The sequence below is a fragment of the Parus major genome, chromosome 5 (assembly GCF_001522545.3).
Source record: "Parus major isolate Abel chromosome 5, Parus_major1.1, whole genome shotgun sequence".
Classification (NCBI taxonomy): Eukaryota; Metazoa; Chordata; class Aves; order Passeriformes; family Paridae; genus Parus; species Parus major.
Window position 1 is genome coordinate 55,354,184 of NC_031774.1, and position 19,263 is coordinate 55,373,446.

Below are 19,263 nucleotides of genomic sequence, written 5' to 3' on the forward strand. Positions count from 1 at the left end.
ACTTTGTCTCTATGCACATACGAGCTAATTGCAAATCGCTGGACTGAAAAAGTTGGCAAAGGTAGCCAAACTATACTGCCACAAAATTAACCTTGGCATATTAGGCAGATGCAAACACACAGCAAAAGAGAAAATTCTCATTCTAGACAATTTGCTGTTTAAGTTCTTGACCTCTGGCCTAGAGTACATGACACTGAAAACTCAAGATTTGTTTAGACTTTAGTTTCTTATAAGGTGGATTCCTTTCTCAAAATATCTTTTATGTCTGTAAAATAACTGTCAAGAGATACAAGTGATCTCTGGAGCATCTGCCCTGCAATTCCTGTAGTAAACTTCACAGCTGCATCTCTACCATGGTACACTGTGACTCAGCAGCACTGCTGTGCTATCCAAAAAATGCTATTTTCTGTTAATACAGCTGCAGTCGTCTGGGAGTACTGGGCACCAAATCTGTGGCTGTGAACTGTGGCTTCCCAGTTATCTTGCAGCTGTTTTTACCACATGAACAATGAACAGAAGGTATTTGATGAATTCACGGCAACTGCCCCAGGAAACTCGGATGAAAAACTACCAGCTGTAAATATTATTGTAATACTGACATTTGAAATACGGCCTTATAATGCATATTGTGTGTTCAGTGAAATCATCTGCCTCCTGTTTGGAAATCTTCAGAACTAATCTCACCAGTGTGAGCAGACTAGTTCTGGGTGACAGCTCTGGCAGGATGAGGCTTCACAGGGAGGGAAGAGCATTTACTATGAAAACAAGTGTGTAATGTGGGTCTTTGTGCTTTGATGTATTTAGATATTTTTCTGTATTCACTGCACTGTAAAATTGTCAACCAAATACCTGTTAAGGACCAAAAATAAACAAAATGGGGGCACTTTTTCATGGTAGGTGGGAGTTTGGTGAGCTGTGCATCTGGGACTCCTCAGGAATGCAAATATCTGGTTCTAATAAACCACTCAAAATGTTATCAGCAGAAAAGGGTAATCTCTGCTCACAGAAAGATAATTGCACTGGTAGAAGATAAATACATACATAATTTATATACCTACATAAGTAGAAATAGTAAAAATAAGTTACACTGGAGCATGCAGAATTAAAATTTTGCACATGGGAAGTGACAGACAAATGAAATTGGCAGTATTTTGAAGTCTTTTGATTGACTTTCTGCTTTAAAGTGTCATTAAACTGAACTACTTGGTGTTTTTTATGCTGCTCTATGGTCATTGTCCATGTAACTTGACCATGTCATTTGGTTTAGCTAAAGCTTTTTTTATCTGGCTAGAACATTACACAGTCAGCTCAAATGCTTAGATTTCAGTTTTAAAAAATGGAAGTGCAAACTAAGCTAATGAAAATATTTCTATGTTTAAAAAAAAGTCTTGAAATTATTTATTTGTCTATGATATTATTATTCACACCATTTATCAGAAAAAAAATATATGTTATTTGAACTGCTATGAAAATAAAGGCACAAATTCTTCACTGAGTAACATCCGTCCAAGGTTATGGATTAATGCTACTCATCAGTGCTGAACAGTAAATGTGTTCTATTCAGAGTAGAACAAGGAATTTTGAATTACAAAACTTGGGGCAATATTAAAAAAAACAACATTAAAAGAAGAGTATGTTAATTATTCCATCTTCCTTTTCATAGCCTGGATGTGTTAGCCTAGTAATTGGTAAGCAAAAAAAAGGAGAAAAATACTATTTGGAAGTTTAACTGAAAAAAAAAAAAAATAAGGACCTGGGAAAATCTAACAGCAAACTGAAGGAAAAGAAAACCTAATTAACCCTTCTTGTCCTTCTTCGTGTTTGGGTCCCTCCTAGGAAATAATCCTGTGTGTTCCTGCTCTCCTGGAGGATGCAGCTCCGTGTGCCAGCCCTGCCAGCTCCATAGCCCCCGTGCCCCGGAGCCCGTCTCCCCGTTCCCGGTTCCCCGTTCCCATTTCCCCGTTCCCATTCCCGTTCCCATTCCCCGGTTCCCATTCCCGTTCCCCGTTCCCATTTCCCGGTTCCCATTCCCGTTCCCCGTTCCCATTTCCCGGTTCCCATTTCCCGGTTCCCATTGCCGTTCCCCGTTCCCGTTTCCCCTGCCAGGCTCCCGCCGCCCTCCACACCCGCGCCACGCCCGAGCCACGCCCGAGCGCAGCCGCACCACGGCCCCGGGGCGGGGCTTCCCTGCGCCAGCCAACCAAACCGCGCCGATTGCTGGCCCCGCCCCCTCCGCATTTGCACCAATCCCCTTCCCGTGCGTCGCTTCCTTCCCCGCCTCTCTGGACGGAAGATGGCGGCCGCTGCAGCCAATGGGGCGGCGGGGGCGGGGCTGGCGGGGGCAGCGCGGAGCGCACGCGGCGGCGGCCGCGGCCCCTCTGAGGGACCGGGACCGGGACCGGGACCGGGATCGGGATCGGGATCGGGACCGGGACCGGGATCGGGATCCGGATCCGGATCCGGGTTAGGAACACCGGCAGGGACAGGGACAAGGACCGGATCAGGACCGGGACCGGGATAAAGATCCGGGTAAGGAACACCGGCAGGGAACAGGCTAAGGCAGGGCAGTGCTGGAATCGCCGTCCCTTGGAAGTGTTCAGAACCATGTGGAGGTGATGCTGGGGACACGGTTTAGTGGTGCCCTTGGCAGTGCTGAGTTAATGTCTGGGCTCGATCATAAATGTCTTTTTCAGCCCTAATGGTTCTGTAATTCAGAAAAATGCGTGTATTGTGGAGTTGTGCTGGTGAGCACCAGCTGACCTCACCCAGGTTCGGTGCAGATGGGAATCTTTATTATAATTGTAACAGTCTAAAACAACAAAAAAACCCCAACAAATCTGGAAAAGAGCAGAAAAATAAATGAAAGTTGGTTTATTTCTTTGGTAGTTTTAGTCCCATGGGGAGAAAAAGGAAAAGAAACTTTTCTATAGTTTGGAATAAAAAAGTAGTTACAGAAACTACTGCCAAAGCTATGATACGCCTATCTTTAAATTATATTTTATATGATCAATGGATATCTCAAAGTGTGTTATGTTGCAGAAGTAACTTTTCCTACAAGGTCCAGGGAGTGGAGTTGTCAGTTCTGTGTTATGTTACTAGCTCATACTGGTTTTAATCCTATAATTCTAAATTAATTTTTCCTAGACATGTGTTACATATTTGAAAGAATACAGAAACACAAACTCTTTTCTTAGTATGCTGGTTTTCAAGTCTGTAAAATTTTGTTTTCAGAATTAAGTTATGTTAATGCCTTTTATTTCCTAATATTTTCAGTGGGTTTCCTGTTTGAGAGAATAATCAGATTTAGTGAAGTGTGTGTGCAGGGCAGCTCCCTGAAGATATTTGTTGCTGTCTGCAGAATAATTGAGCAGGTTGGTGACCATGTGAACCCCATGGTTTCTGGGTGCTAATTTTACATGGTGCTTGCTTTAAGTTTACATGTTGGTTTCTGTTTGTTCAGAGTTAAAGACTGCTGTAGCTGTTTGTGTTTTCTTCCAAATATCTTTTTATGGGGTCAAGCGCAGCTCTGTACAGAAAGATAGGCCCAGAATTCCTGGGCAAACATTGACCTGTGGCCTGCCTCTTTCTTCAGACCTTTTGGAAATAAATATATTAATTTTTTTTCCACGTAAGAGTTCTTCTGTGCTTGGGATGATTGATGATGTTCAGGTGACTTTATAAATGTTTTTTTAAAAAGGAGCATAGAATCATAGAATGGTTTGGGTTGAAAGGAACCTTAAAATCTCATTCCAACCACCCTGCCAGGGGCAGGAACACCTTCTACCAGGCCAGGTTGCTCCAAGTCCCATCCAGCCTGGCCTTGAACATTCCCAGGGATGGGGCAGCCACAGCTTCTGTGGGCAGCCTGTGCCAGGGGCTCACACCTTCACTGTAAAGAATTTCTTCCTGGCTTCTGTCAGTTTGAATGCATTTCCCCTTGTCCTGTCACTCCAGCATCTGGCAAATAGTCTCTCTCCATCTCTCTTGCAGGCTCCCCTCAGGTACTGGAAAGCTGCAATTAGGTCACCCCAAAGCCTTCTCTTTTCCAGGCTGAAAAATCCCAATTCTCTCAACCTTACAATATATTTTTTTAAATGTTTTTTTCTTTCACTGCATCATTTTTGCAGGGCAGCCCTGGGGTGTGATCTGTACCTGACTGTGTGGGAGGTCTCCTGAGATTTGGATGGTTGTTACCAGCTGGCAGCATTTTCCAGCTTTTTGTTGTGCTTTTTACTGGAAGTATAAAAATAATGGTATTTCCAAGCTTTTCTCAGGGAAAAAAAAGAAAAAACAGAAGGAAATCAGCACTACCATGCTGCTCAGCTGTGTTGATACCAAGCTGCCTCTGCAGACAGTCTAAGACTTGGGTTTATTTGGTGAGTGAAAAGATGGTTTTTATGGGGCACAGCTTCTTCTGTGTGAGGACAAGCCCATAAGTGGGTAACTTTCCACCCATAACTTTTCCCATAAGTTTCACACCAGGCATTGAAAAGAAGTGTTGAGAATTGTGCATCAGGGACTTGGCAAGGTTTTGGGGTGTGCTTTTGCACTTGAGAGCAGTTCAGGTGCAAGATGGGCAATAGAGGACATAAGAAGGGCAGAAAAAGAGGGTATTGCCCAATTCTGTGTGGGGTTAGGAAGTTCAACCTCAACTTTGTCCTCCTCAGGGACCTTCAGCCTGACCCAACACCCACCCCTCCCTTACATCTTCCCCTTCTGGTGTCCCTGCAACTGTCCCCTTTCCTTTAACAGAGGAGTTAACACAAAAGAGTTACATAAATTCTCACTGGTGCACTTTTCTTTCTTATTTCCTCCTGCATTTAGTTTGGGGCTGGTTAGTTAAATATATGTTCTGCATACGACTGATACAGTGCTTTTTTAGCTTCTTAAGTGAATGGAAGGTGGAGGGACTGGGAAATGAGATTGAGATGGGTGCTTTGGTAAATAAAGCTTTAGACTGGGAGTGAAGGATGTCTGATGCCAAAATGTTGGATTGGCTGAATTGTTTCCATGATGTATTTTTGCCTTAGCTGATACCTTGATGCAAGTTTTAACAAACTATTTCAGTGAGAACAAAGCAGGAATTGAGGGTGGGAAAGAAGAAGCTAAGCCAGTGTACAGGACTGTAAAAAATCACACTCAAATTGCAGCACTAGCACTGGGTAATTCCATTAGGCTGTTCTGAAGGTCCCAGCAAAGAGTGTGTTTTCTATTCTGTTTCTAGGTCTTACAGGATGAGTCTTTTCAACAGTCAAAATAATTTAGAAGTATTGGCAGGAAGCAAGTATTTGCAGCTGTCCATTTTAACAAGTTCATATTATGCTGTAAACTCTTCAGTCTGATAAATTTTGATTCTGGTTATGTCAGGTGTTAAAGTCCAGAAGAACTATTACATGATCTACTATCTATTATCTATCCTTTGCAACATAAACCATCTATATTGTTGTTTATACCCATTAAAGACTTTAATTTATCACCTCTTTTTCACATTAATCTGAAAACACTTCCTCCAGACTGTTAATATTATCAGGGTTTTGTATTATTTTTTTATCACATTGTTTGTATTGCTGAAAATGTTTTGAGGTGACCTTAAAGTTTGAGACTAAATTTGCAGGAGATAGAGGAATGCAAGTATTTCAAAACTTATTAGCTCCTATTGCTTTCCTTTTTGAGACTTGTTTCATATAAGAATGCATAAGTGGCCTTAAAAGGACACTTTCAGGTTTTTTAAAATTTCTGTAGTTTTCCTAATAAATGAAAACCTAATAAAAAAATCAAAATGAAAGCTTCTTTGTTTAATATGGCAACTGAATCTCATCTGTGAAAATGTGGGTGCATTAACATGCTCTTAGTTTTTATGCTGATTTAAATTAAATTATGGAAATTCAAAATTAGTTTTAAAGTAAAATAATTGTTTCGCTGTATTGTTTATTACCTTTCTCGCAATTTCTTTTTTTCTTTAACAGAAACTTTTTTTTTTTGTACTTTTAAGTGATTAACAACTTTTCATGTGCACCTCTCTCTGCAGCTCACTATAACTACTGGGATCTTTCTTCTTTCTCCTGCAAAAACTATTGCTCATCTTCTCATTAAAAATAAGATACAAAATTGCTGTACAATTGGTGAGCAGTTAAATTGGTGAAAAGACAGCCCAGCATTTAATTAAAAGTGGCAAATTTGAGTTGTATGCTGGCAGTACCTGGAATAAGAAGTTTCAGATACTGTTCACTTCTCAATAATTTGAGGATTTTTTCATAATAATAATTTGTGTATCTTTGTTGCTGTGGGAATGAGTGGAAGAGTTGGAATTATGTGTTATTACTCCTTGGTGCAATCAGAAGGGACAAGCAGCTGTGAAAGCAAAATTTCCTGTTTAGAAACATAAAGTTCTAATATTAGTAAATAGTAAATTACTAAATAGTAATATTTGAGTTTTTATGCGGTTTATGAAAGAGTTTTTTGGGGGTAAGAGGATTTGATTTTACTTTATTCAATGTCTGTCAGGATATCTAAGGAAATACATGACTCAGTTTTGAACAGGAGAAAAACAGATTTAAAGAGAAGTTAATTCTAGTGGTTTAATGTCTTGGGCAGCTGTTACCTTGCACGTGCATTGAGCTCTCCTGCTTCAGGAATATTTGTGGGAGGTAGACATGAGTGTAAGAGATTGAGGGAGGAAGGGTTTTGTAGTTGCTGGGTTTGGTTTGTTCATCTCTTCCCTGGGAAGTTTGGGTGATGGGCAAATACAAATGCACTATCAGTCATTCCCTGTGTGTTCATGTGTGCCTTGCATGGACATATGAACCACATCTCGCATTATTATGAAGTCTGAATGATCGAAATCTGTAGATTAAAGTCACCAAATGAGACTTTAATAAAGAACGTGCACATTTTTAACCCCTGATGGTTCAGAAAGACAAGTTGTGGTGTTAGTTGAATTTGGCTGAGTTTCTTTTTTTTCCTTCCTTTTTTCGTGCTAGGCAGTTCTAAGAGAAGGCCGAGATTTTTGATTAACTATCTGATTTGAGGAACGGGGTCTTCTAAGAGGAAGAAATAAAATATTGGTGCTTTATTAAGGATCGGGTAAATCGCCTCTCCCGCTCTGAGCTGCTCTGGGCGGTCACTGGCGACACCCGGTGGCCGAGAGCGGAATGACAGCCCCTGGCTGTCCCAAACTTGGGCTTTTTCACCCCAAATCCTTGGCATCGGATGTGTCTGTGTGGAGGCTCAGCTCCTTAGGCTGCTGTCCCGACATTCGGGAGTGTGGAGAGGAGGCCGCCTTAGGCTGGATGCTGGGTGCTCTCTGTGCACATACATGCTCTCCTTAATAAGGTCTTAATGCTGCTTTTGAAACTCCGGACTGAGCAAACACCGTGTCTCGCTGTTGTCTGCCTGGCAGTCTGGCATCTTCCAGAAGGAGTAGTGAGCCAGCTTATCTCAGAGTTGCTTGTTTCTCAGTGTGCCTTCCTATTTGGGTTCTTTGCTGTGCAAGGACAGTGGTGGGTGCCAAGCTGGCGCAGTTGTAAAAGCAGATGAAGACAGTTAAAAGTTTTTACCTCCACTGTTATAACTGGGAAGTATTTTGTAAGATAAACTTTATGATTTCTGCTCCATATTTTATTTATGGTCAGTTTATGCTCTTAAATTCTTGTGCCAGTATTGTTCTTGAGTAGCTCCCCTCCCTCCCCAGCATTTATTCCTTTGATGTGTCTGTAGATAGTCATTGTATCCCGCTCAGTCTCCGTCTTTGCCAAGCTACACAAGGCAAAACATCCAGCTGCTTCTTGTGAAATAAACAATCCATTACCTGCATCATCTAACCCTTCCTTCTCTGCACTTGATTATGGCTTAGTTATCCAGACATTGGCCTCAGCAAAGGGCACTGCTGGCACTGCTGTGACCCTGTGAAATATGGGTTTACTTAAGCTTTGAGAACAAACATGGCTTGACAGCAGGGTTATCAAAATGCAAAAAGCTCGACTTCTCTTTTTATCCCTGTCTTATTTTGGGGCAACAGGCTGCTGAAGACATTTGGAAAGGTTTTTGTGGTTCTCATAAAAGTAAGTTCCCACCTAGGTCTTCAGAGTTCGTGGGTCCTAACAAAAATATGGAGTTCTGTTTTTGCCAGCAGGGATCGTCTGTGTTGCTGCCTACAGCAGACCTCTTGATCAGAAAGTCTGGAGTAACAATACCGGCACACTTTCTTCTTTGATCTTCCCTTTCATAATTTTATTTCTTGTGACTGAGTCCTAAATCACTTAAAGAGTGAAAAAGCAGTTGAATGTGAACTTCCAGTGGAGTATTGAAAATCACTGTGCATTTGGGTGTCGTGAAAAGGAAAAGCTGATTTTTTTTTTTTTTTTGTCTTTTATGGCACTGGTGAAGCGGCTGCTGGAGTTTCATGTATGGTTCAAGAGTAAGCACTGTCTAAAGGCTCCTGAAAACAAAGAGCTGAAGAGAGTGCCTTGCATGTGTTCAATGTTCGCATCCTTGATGCCTTAGCATCTTTTGTGGAGACTCAAAAGTAAATTCTCCTGATAAGGATAAAAGCAACATAGCTCTGAAACCCTTTATTTCACCCTCTTCCATCCTCCTGTTGTCACTTAGATGACATCTTTTCCTTTTGTCTGCTATAAAGCATTGAAAATTGAGCTTAGGGCATGATAAAGATTCAGCAGAGCCTCCAGCTGTCAGACTGTGCACAAAGAGCATGTTTTGGAAACCGATAGTCTGTGAGCTGTCATGGGCACACAGAGATCTCAAGTTTCTCTTGTTGCTTTGAAACTAGAGAGGGTCTGACAAATTACCTTGACATGGGGACGTTCTGCAGTAGCTAAATATAAAAAAAATTGGATATTGTGGGATGTGACTGGCAAAGACACTTTGGTGATGTGCAGATTCTGGGGAAGCAGATGAGGAAAATGAGGAGAAGTCATTTTCCCTGCTTAGGCTTGGCAGATGTTTGTGTCTGTACAATACATCTGGAACAGCAGAGAATTGCTTGAGCTGTGATGTTAGAGTGGGGCTGAGAATTACCAAGCACACAGATGTTGTTTGGCTTGTATTCCCCTACATCTGCACGTGCAGGGAATTATCTCCTTACCTGCTTCACCAGCAACTGATTTAAGCTTGGGTTGTTAAGAAAAGAGTCTTGAAAACGTAATAGTTTTGTGTTTTGAAGAATGAGCTCTAATAAAGTCTAATAATGAAGTGTGCTTAAGGTAAATTACTGTTGTGAAAGAATTTCTAAAATATTCCAGTAAATAAAACATCGACTTTATGTCATTGTAAATGTGTGGTAGTAGAAGCTCTTTTTTCAGTTACAGCAAAGTTTCTTTATATCCTTTTATTACAGTTGCCACAAAATTCAGGCTGAAATTTCCCGGGCTTCCTGTGGTGTAGAAATAAATTCTTTGGAAGAATTTCAGCAGATTTTATTAATCTTTGGGAAGATTTCTTACTTATTTCCAGGTTTCTTCTATCTGAGGATGATGGTATTAAGTGGCAGTGTCTGAATTGAAGGAAATAAATGGCGTTGTTTCAGAGTCAATAAATTATTCATGCAGCTTTGTAAGTAATTTTTTCCTTTCACCTTTCTCTGTAGGGTGGATCATTGGTGTTGCCTGTTCATGTGGTATTTTGTTCAGCTTAAAATGGCCCTGCAAATTGTCACTCTTGGAGTCCTTTCTTGTAATCCCAAACTTGAAAGGGCATCAGAGCACTTTCTGATTGTGGACTTTGCAGGTGCTCTACACTCTCACAGTGACTTTTGCATTGTATCTTGTAGTGTAGATATTCAGAGCGAGGCTTTTTGTGTGAAAGTGTGCTGCTGGCTGTACTTACTAATGTTTGTGTGCACAAGGATTGTGAGCTGGAAAAACACTGTCCTTGTTTCACTGATTGGGAAAGTGAGGAGTGAATGTTGGCCCTTGCTGGGAATTGCTCTGCAAGCTGTTCTGCCACAGTCGGGGCTGGGAAGTGTTTGTAGGCCAGGCTCTTGTTCAGATCCACTTAGATAAATACTTTATTTCTGTCTGGTTTGAGATGACCATCTCAGTGCATAGCTCTAGTGCCAAGTCAGACAGCAAAGCTGTTGGACCTCTTCACAGAGGAGAATGCTGTTAGTGAGCATGAACCTCTGAGCTGCTCGTGGCTGCTGTGTTGAAATGTGAATGGATCAAAACTTAATGCTACATGCAGGTGACCATTGTACCCTCCGTGTTTGATTTCCAGCAGCTGTTGGCTGGCTGTTATTCGAGAGGCTGATTAGTCCTGGATCTTCTTTCCAATGTTTGTGGTTGCAAGGAGTCATCTCAGGATGATGCGTTCGGTGGGAGGCGCTTACAGGAGAAAGGAAATGACTTTTCTGTGGTGGCTGTGGTCTGATGAGATAAGCACAAGTGCAGAATGCTGAGACTTGGATTCTCTTCAAGGTTTGCAGCAGAAAGGCAGGATAGCTGTGGTTCCATTACAGGCAGCAGGCACAACGAGCCTTAGCTTTGACCCCCATGTCAGAGCCTTGCTTGGTGCAAAAGCCAGGGCCCAGCAATAGGACAGTTTTCCTGTTCTCTAAAATCCAGTTCAAAAAGCCTGTTCAGAGGCATCTGAGTGTGCAGTTTAGGCATAAATGAGCTTTCAGAGTGTTTTTAAATACAGTATTCTTTGCCAGAAGAAAACATAATATATAGAATTTAGAATACAAATAGCCCAATTGCAGTACCTCTTTCTGAAATTTACCCTTTGCCTGGGACTCTTTCAGACCTGCCCTTATAAGATAGGATTGCTTCTGCCAGCTTGATCTGAGAATAGCCAGGAGAGTAAAATAGAGCATCTCTTATCCTCTTATTACTTCTTTATTGGATGACCACCTCACCCACACCTGGATGCAGTTGCATCCTCTACCTGGTCAGGTCACTACAAGGAAAGTTCCCACTCACAGGGAAGTTTTTGGTTGGGTCCAGCTGCTCATGGCAGAGTGGGATTTCAGAGACAGCTTCCTTTGTGGCTCCTCTGTTAGTAGGTCTGTGTCACCAGCATGGAATTGGAGGAAAAGAGAAGATTGAAAAAGGGATATTCTCAAACATGCTTAAATTACTGTTTTACACAGTTTCTTAGAGTATATAGAAACTTCTGTCTCCCATGTTAGAATCTGAGCATCGTATTTTAATAAATTTGCCTTAATTTTGAAGCCAAAATTTGTAATTTGACATTTTTATAGTTTTGTGTAGGGCTTTCAGCTTATTTGAGTTTTTTAATTGTACATTGGATTATTCTACACTTTTTCAATTGGTCATCTGATCTTTTGCAGCTCTTTACCATCTCTTTGGCTCACGAATTTCTGTCAATAGGCTTTCATTTACTCAAGTTTGAATGTTAATTCATTGCACTTTGGACCTGAAGGCAAGCCTGAGTGTTCTAGATCTCTCTAGACCTCCACCAGATTTTCCAGTGCTGGATGCAAAATCAGGATAGATCTTTTTAGTTGGAATGCAGACTCACACCAAAAAAAAACCAACCTGAAAGTTTTCTTTTGATGAAAATAGTCACTGTATGGTTTTTATGATCTATGCATTTAAAGCTGTACTTGATCCAATTCAGAAGTTGTTTTTGCAATCTCTCTCTATGGATGTCCAGTATAATATTCAAAAGAGGTTTTATTTCTGCATTGATGTGAACACTTGCTTATGCCCCCAAAGGATGAGTTCAGAACAGTTGTAGTTTCCATCAATTTTTTTTTTTTCCAATTATTGAACCCCAAAGCACTGAGCCTTTTTCCTTTTATTCTCACCTACCTCTGACTCTTATTTTTTCCCTCCAACCAATACTGTTTAAGGCCATTTCCATGGTTCTCTCTCCCACCTACACTCCTCTCTCCATTGCTAAACAGGATTGTACCCCAAAGCTCATTCCTGGTGGGAGGGCAGGGACTGATTTCATCAAAGGGAAGTAGGTTGGTAGACCTAATTTTTTTGATCTTCCCATAGACTTTGTGTTTTATCTTTTTCTCCTTTCCATTCTGCTGATAGAATTTTCTCTGTACTGCAAATGAAGAATTACATGGAGCTTCTTTCTGACTGTGCCTTACATTTGGAAGCAAGATGTAGCTGATTGGAGAGCATGAAATAATTCTCTTGGCAGTTACATCTTGTCTCTGCACTTTAGCGTAGCCTCTCGTGCATTTTATTCCCTTCCTGCCTGATGACTAAATGCTCTTTGCCTTCAGCAGGCTTTGTGGGAATGCTGGAAAAACCTCTTCTCCCTCTGTTTGGGTGAAATAACAAACCCAGCTATGGGAGAATGTGTGCTGGAGAAACTGTGAGTTCCTTGGGGCTGTTTTGTGCTTACCCTCTGTGCTCAGATAATTTGCTGGTCCATCCTCTCCTGGGGAGTGGTGCCAGTGGGGAGAGGTCTCTGCAGGCTGCTGCAGTGGGGAAATGCACTGAGGTGTTCTCCCTGTACTGGGGAAATGCACTGAGGTGTTCTCCCTGCACTGGGGAAATGCACTGAGGTGTTCTCCCTGCACTGGGGAAATGCACTGGGGTGTTCTCCCTGCCCTGGAGAGGTGCAGCACTGCACTGGCAGCTCTGCTCCCAAATGCAAACCACACGTCCTGTGCATGCATGAGCTGCTTCCCGCTGCCCAGAGCTCCGGGTTTGTTCTCAGCTTGCTCTGGAAATTTTAATAATTGTAAAAATAAAGGGAGGGTCTGTTTGTATTGTTTATAGTAGGAAAGAACAGTGTAAGATTTCATCTGCCGTTGTTCAGATCCCTCGCTATTTTTGGTATTTGACCTCTGCAGAGAAGATTGCCAGAACTACAGGTCTTCTTAATTTTTATTACGTGTTTCTGCCCTCCTACTCATAAGTTACTCTTATGTTAGTGATTAATTCTTTGAGAATGTGCCATTTTTCCATAATTTTCCCTGTATTTTTCAAAGGAAAATTTGTATTTCTCTATATTTTTGAGCTAACTTTCCCTTTTGGAAAGAAGAACTATGCCACTTGGCAGCATCTTCTGTACACCACTCAAAGGAAAAGGGAAATAACTTACGATTTGCTGGTTTGTCTTTTGAAAAACATTCTGGACTGAAGAGGACTGATGAGCCTGTTGTGTTGAACTGAAGCTGCAATGTTTAGAATACTGCACAAACAGCACAGCAGCATGTGCTGGGACAGTGTTAAGTGCTCAGTTTGGGCAGATAGGTACTTGCTTTTCATTTCTCCATGGTTGGAAAGGGCTGCCTTTGGCACAGCCATTTGCTTCTAGCCTTGCTGTGTGGCTGTTTCCACACTCCATCAGTGAAAAACACATAAGAAAGGCATCTGAAAATCCTGTCCTGCTTCTTTGGCATCACTTCCACTGCGTGTCTTCTATTCTAAACATTGAGTTTATTTCTTTTTTAAAGGAGCCTTGTAGGATGCCCTGGAGGTCAAAATATTTCAGGTTATTTCAGAGAATGGTATTTATTCTGAATTCCCAAGATGTAATGAGTTTTGAGTGTCCTTCCAGAAGCTTATTGTTTCTGCTAGTTGTGGTATCCAGGAGATGTGTAGGGGTTGCATATAACAGTGTACTGAATTCATAGAATAAATCACCTGAGTGTAGTTCCAGCAGTCTAGATATAATTACATAGAAGTTTCAGGTTTAATTATAAAAGGTGGCTTTTCTTGGCTTGGAGGGTGCAGATGTGGATGCAGCTGAAAGATTCAGCTGTTCCACGTAAGGAATGGTGATCCCTAAGGATGGGATTGCAGCCCTCTTTCAAGCACAAGTGAGTGGCCAGAGCCAGACACCTTCAGCCAGGTGTGTCATCCCAGTGGTGGTGGTTTCCTGGCACCTTAACATCACCTGGATTTTGTCAGTGTTGAGACTATAGATGCAGACCATGGGTGACTTTGCTGGAGAAAGTGAAAAACATGAATGTAATGAACTACCTCACGTTCTGAGCAGAGGAGGAGCCATGGGGAAAGATGACCTTTTGGCCAGTGCCCTCTGTGATTTTCTTCTGAGACTGAGCAGTCCAAGAGCAAGCTGTTGGTACAACTCTTCGTGTCAGAGAGCTTGTCATACAAACATGAGCAGTTCTTCTCTCTGGTCATCACAACTGGCTTTTGTGCTATGTCCAAAACGTTTCCAAGACTCAGATTTTGCCAAAGGATTCTTTGGAAAACAGATACCTCTGTTGTTGAACTTAAGGAACCAGAAGTGCTTCAGTGCAGAGGACCATGTGCTTTGTAGGTGGCTGCAGTCCAGTGCTCAGTTATCTTCTATTGTGTTTGGAAGACCATTGTTTCCTATTTGTCTCATAAATTTAACATAGATCCTATTCCTGCCATTTAAACTTTCCCATCAAAATACAACAGTGACTTCCCCTTCTGAAAAGGAAGGGCTGGCAGCTACACCCTGAAGTTTGAGCATGAATTGTTTATATAACCTTCAATCACAATTTCATAATAGTCTGAAGACTTTCTTACTAAGGCAGACATTTTGCTGAGTTTTTAGCAAAAAACTGGCTGCCATCAAACACAACTTTATGTCTTAGTTGTTGCAGTGGCAATAGAATTGAAAACAGAACCCTTCAGCTTCCTGATGGTAGAAATTGCACTTCTGCCTGAAAACATGAACAGCATTTTCTCATATTTCAGAATAGCTGTACTTAAGTTATTCTGGGCAAAAGAGTTGTGTTGAGCTAATTTTATTTCCCAGAAAACATTATTAAAACTGAATGAACCTTCTTTTGCAGACTCTGGCTTTTTACAACTTCTGAGTATTTGTAGAGTTCCCTCACCTTCCCCAGCAGTAAAAGCTCTGACATGAGTGTTGTAGAAACTGCTTATTGAAAGATACTCTCTATCATAGTCAGTAATATTTAAACAACTGCAGCTTGCCTTCCAAATGGATGACGTTTGTCAGGAACATGTCTGTTTGAGTTTACTTGGCCTTTTGAGTAGACAAAGTCTGAATATTTAGAGCTTGAAATTCAGGTCAGCTTGGAAAACTACATTTTTCTTACAAGAAATTTACAGATATAAGCTGATTTTTTTTAGTAACCATAACACTGCAGGAGAGCTGGTTTACAGAAACTCCTTTCTTCACCCTCAAGCATGCGTGTTTGAAACTATTTAAATAGAAGCTTTCATTGTAATTCTTCAGGAAATTGAATTAAGCAGTTTTCCTAATTAATAATGTTAAAAATATTTTATTTCTTCAATTTATATTATTGATTTGCATGGATATTTAACAGTTTTGTGTTTAAGCAGCGTAGCAAACAGTGTTTGAGAACAGTTGGCTTTATGTAATAGTTCTAGTAAAAGCTTGTTTCATCTGAGGACATACCCAAAAAAGTAAGTAGGGAACAAGTTCTGTGGGTAGGTTGTACTCAGGGTAATGCCAGAAAACACGTTGAACTTCTTTGCTTCAGAGGGGAAAGGAGTTTCCACAGGATGTCTGCATTTTATGGCAAAAATGACTGGTAGATGTGCTCTGAAAGGTTGCTTTGATGTAGAAGATTAACCTGGGGACCTCGTTGTCAGGATATTACTGAGGCAAATCGCTTAGTGAGATTATTTGTGACTTGGGAATTAAGTTTTTATGTGTGCCTGCTTAAGCTGTTTTTTAAGAATTTGCTGGTTTGTCACATGGTGTCGTGAATATTTGTGTGCACCAAACCAGAGGAGGGAAAGCAAACCCCTGAAACCACAAACAACACTAAGAAGAAAAAAAAAGCAGAATGCAGCTTTGTCATAGCAACTTCTCCTTTGTTTTTGGTCTCTCATGGACAATTAAAATAATTATGACTAAAGCAAGTAATACACGGAAACTTGCACATTCCACCCCCAAAAATCAAGCCTGTAGAATTTGCAGAAAAATTGATGATAGAACAGCTGGGAAGGCATGAGAGTATTTTTTTGCATTCTGTGTCTGCCTGATTTTTATTCCATTTCTCTTTGGGTTTTTGTTTTTTTTTAAGGGTCATTTCAGGCATGTGGTGCCTGGGATTGGCTGCTGGTCCAGATCTTAAGGAAATATCAGTACCAGTGAGAAATCACTGGAGTGTTGACCCCTTAAAACTTGCTGTGATTCCCTCAATGTTTAGGTTTTGATTCTTTTTAAAAACAGAATAGTGTTATAATTGAACCTGTGTTTTTGACAGAAGTGGATGACTGCAATAACATACCTACATCTTCCTTTTAAAAATGATTGTAGTTTGTGAACCACTAAAACCATTGCAAATACCTCTTTAAAATGTAAATGCTGCTGTGCTTTTCCTGACTGAATTTATGGAGTCTTTACTTCAATTACAGAATACAGTTTTCTTTTGTGTTATAAAAACTGTTTTTCCTTTGTTTTTAGGGCATATTTTAGAAATGAATCTGTGAGAGGATCCAAGAGAATTTTGTTTAATTTTAGTTTTGCTGGGTAAAGTTTGCATTTGTGTGCATTGCTGAAATAGTTTGGGTTTCTAGGAGTGTTTGGTAGTACCAGAGAGGAACTGCCTCTGAAGGGAAGATTTTTATCAGCTGCACTAAAACCCAGTGTTCTGTGGTTTTACAGGAAGCTCAGAAAACGTTGAGGTGCTTAATTGCAGTGAATTCCACAGGTCACTAGCCTGTTTAGGTGGTCCCTGATATGCTGGCAGGTGTTTCTGTGCGTCATTGGGCACCTAAATACTTGTAAAATTACCTCACCAGGCCATTTCAGGCTGTAGTGCTGTGTAATTTTGGTCTTGTTCTCTGCCTCCCCAGTGCACGTCCCTCAGCACAGCAGTTCACTTAAGAAGTCTCCTGCAGTTGTACGGATGCAGCTGTTCGTGGGCTGTGCTTCCTAGAACAAAACTTATTCCTGCCCAGGTAGAGAGGGTGACTTCATTATTGTTCCCACTTGTGGAGAACATCACGTTACTTTGTAAAAATAATAAAGCAAATTTAGCTAAGTGACTTTCCCAGGATTTCCAGATAGACTGTTTAATCTGTTAAGGGGATTATCTGGTGTAGTGCTTACAGACACAGGAGACTGAACTCCTTGAATCAGGGAGCCCTTTCCTGTTCCGTGTTCCTGTGAATGAAGCTGTGCTGAAGAGGACATCAGGATAATTGAATCTTAGCTCCGTTCCTCACCTCTGCACGAGATGCTTCCTCGTACGTGCTTTTAAAGCTAACTCTGTTGAAGAATGTTGTAATTAAAACTCTCCTTGGCTTTTACTTACTGCAGGTTTCTGGCAAGGCTGGGGAGATGACGGCAGTGGACAAGGTGGAGGAGCAGCTGGCGGGTCTGCGCATAGCCAGGCGCTGCGTGCCCAGCGAGAAACCCGCCTACCTGCTGGACATCGACACCTCCACGGCCGCCCAGCCCGGGAGCAGCCGCTTCGTGGCAGTTTCCTGTTCCAACAAATCCATCAGGGTGTACGACAGGGAGACGCTGCGCTTCCTGCGCGAGTACCGCGGCCACCCCGGCATCCTCAGCGGGGTCAGGTTTGCACACACGTGTGACAGCGTGGTGTTCTCAGCCTGCAGCCAGGGCGCGGTGAAGTGCTGGGATGTTCGCTCAGCAGCGCAGGAGCCTGTGCAGGTGTTCAGTGGTTATCCCTCAAACGTCTTCATCAGCTTCGATATCAGCTGCAGTGACCTCATCGTTTGTGCCGGAACGGAAAAAGTTGAAAACGACACGTTCCTGGTGTTTTGGGATGCGAGAGGCGTTACAGAGTTTGTGCCGGAACGGAAAAAGTTGAAAACGACACGTTCCTGGTGTTTTGGGATGCGAGAGGCGTTACAGACTGTGCCGGTGCCACTAAAGAACCCTTGGGAGTCTATTCTGAAAGTCACAATGATGACATCACCAAAATCTGTTTTCATCCCGTTGAACCCAATTTGGTAGTGTCTGGGTCAACCGATGGCTTGGTGAATGTGTTTGACATCAATAAGGATAACGAAGATGATGCTTTGATATCGACTTGCAATTCAGATTCATCAGTGAGTTCTCTTGGCTGGTCTGGGGAAGATTACAAACAGATCTATTGCATGACACACGATGAGGGGTTCTGCTGGTGGGACATGGCTCAGCTGGACACTGAAGAGCCAATAACCCTGCTGCATGTTCTGGATGTCAGAGAGTCAGTTCGCACTGAAAACCACGGCTTGCATTACCTGGTGGGTGGCTTGTACCACGAAAAGGCAGGGAAACTCTTCCTGGTTGGGGGAACCTCCACAGGAGACATCCACCTGATCAGCTGTGGCACCGATGGCCTGAGCCTGGTGGGGACCCTGTGTGGGGGACACTCGGCCACCGTCCGCTCCTTCTGCTGGAGCCCCACGGATGAGTCTCTGCTGACGGGTGGAGAGGATGCTCAGCTGTTGCTATGGAAACCCGGGGCTGTGGAAAGGTCCCTCACAAAGAAAGCATCTCTGAAGATCTCTTCTTCCTTGCAGAAGAGAGTGAGAGTTCACAACACCTCCCTCAAAAGCAGGAAAAAGTGAAATGCCTAAAGTGGGAATCTCTGCTGTGCAGAGCTTTCCTGGTGTTTAATCTCCCTAGGCAATACTTGGCTGTGTTTTATTTAGAGGTTTTCTGTGGAAAGAACTGTGGTGCTTGAATTCCCCCTGGGAATGTATTTCAGTCATCAGGAGAATGCCTTTTATTTTTTTTTTTTAAGTTGCTAATATTAATCAGAAAAGAGTAAATGTTTGCTCCTGAGTTCTTCAACAGCTGATGTTAAATCATATTATATAAAATTATTTCTGTGGTTATTTAATGTCTCAGACAATGTTTTAAATGTGTAATAACAGGCCTGTGGCTTGCATAGTTTGTTACCTTCCCAATGATATTTCCTGGCACATTTTAAAAGCTTTTGTATTCCATGCTGTATTTTGCTTTCTTCACAGAAAACTTAATGAAATTGCTCAATTTAGTAAAAGATTTTATGTCACATCTTAATGCCTGAAGGAATTACTTTCTGATGGAACAGAAAATAAGTAGTTTTGCACTGTCACATCACTGGTTTAGAACAGGCTCATAAAGAAGCAGCTGATAGAGCCATCTTTTTCATAGCAGATATGAATGTATTCAACCAAACAGCAGCTAATTTGTATGAGTATGAGAACTGTTAAACTGGCATTATTTCCTGCATGAAAATACCCAAGAATTTTGCAAGCAGCTTCATTCTCTCCTACTAAGTGCACCTGGAAGATTGGGGAGATCTTTGGTGGGTTGGAGAAATTGATGGGTATAATTACACCAGTGCTGCTTAAAATCCCAAACCCTGACTTG

General features: G+C 41.8%; 1 protein-coding gene across 3 annotated transcripts; it reads left to right on the forward strand.

Moving 5' to 3' along the window:
• The first annotated feature begins 2,339 nt into the window (after positions 1-2,339).
• WDR89 (WD repeat domain 89) lies at positions 2,340-18,930 on the forward strand. 3 transcript variants are annotated; one of them, XM_015632335.2, is made up of 3 exons: positions 2,340-2,529; positions 17,212-17,692; positions 17,764-18,930. In XM_015632335.2, exons 2-3 carry the CDS (start codon positions 17,233-17,235, stop codon positions 18,471-18,473), a joined length of 1,170 nt encoding a protein of 389 aa, XP_015487821.1. In that variant the 5' UTR covers positions 2,340-2,529; positions 17,212-17,232; the 3' UTR covers positions 18,474-18,930. The 3 variants fall into 3 exon arrangements, with proteins under 3 accessions (XP_015487821.1, XP_018862667.1, XP_018862668.1); XM_019007122.2 differs by lacking the exon at positions 2,340-2,529 and adding an exon at positions 4,277-4,376; XM_019007123.2 differs by lacking the exon at positions 2,340-2,529 and adding an exon at positions 4,277-4,376 and having other exon boundaries at positions 17,212-17,673; positions 17,745-18,930.
• Positions 18,931-19,263: the final 333 nt, after the last annotated feature.

Excerpts from the sequence above, each read along its gene's own strand:
- WDR89 (XM_015632335.2), top strand. The coding sequence starts at position 17,233 with ATGACGGCAGTGGACAAGGTGGAGGAGCAGCTGGCGGGTCTGCGCATA. Across the intron at positions 17,693-17,763 it reads GGTGTTTTGGGATGCGAGAG|GCGTTACAGACTGTGCCGGT; the intron begins GCGTTACAGAGT and ends GGGATGCGAGAG.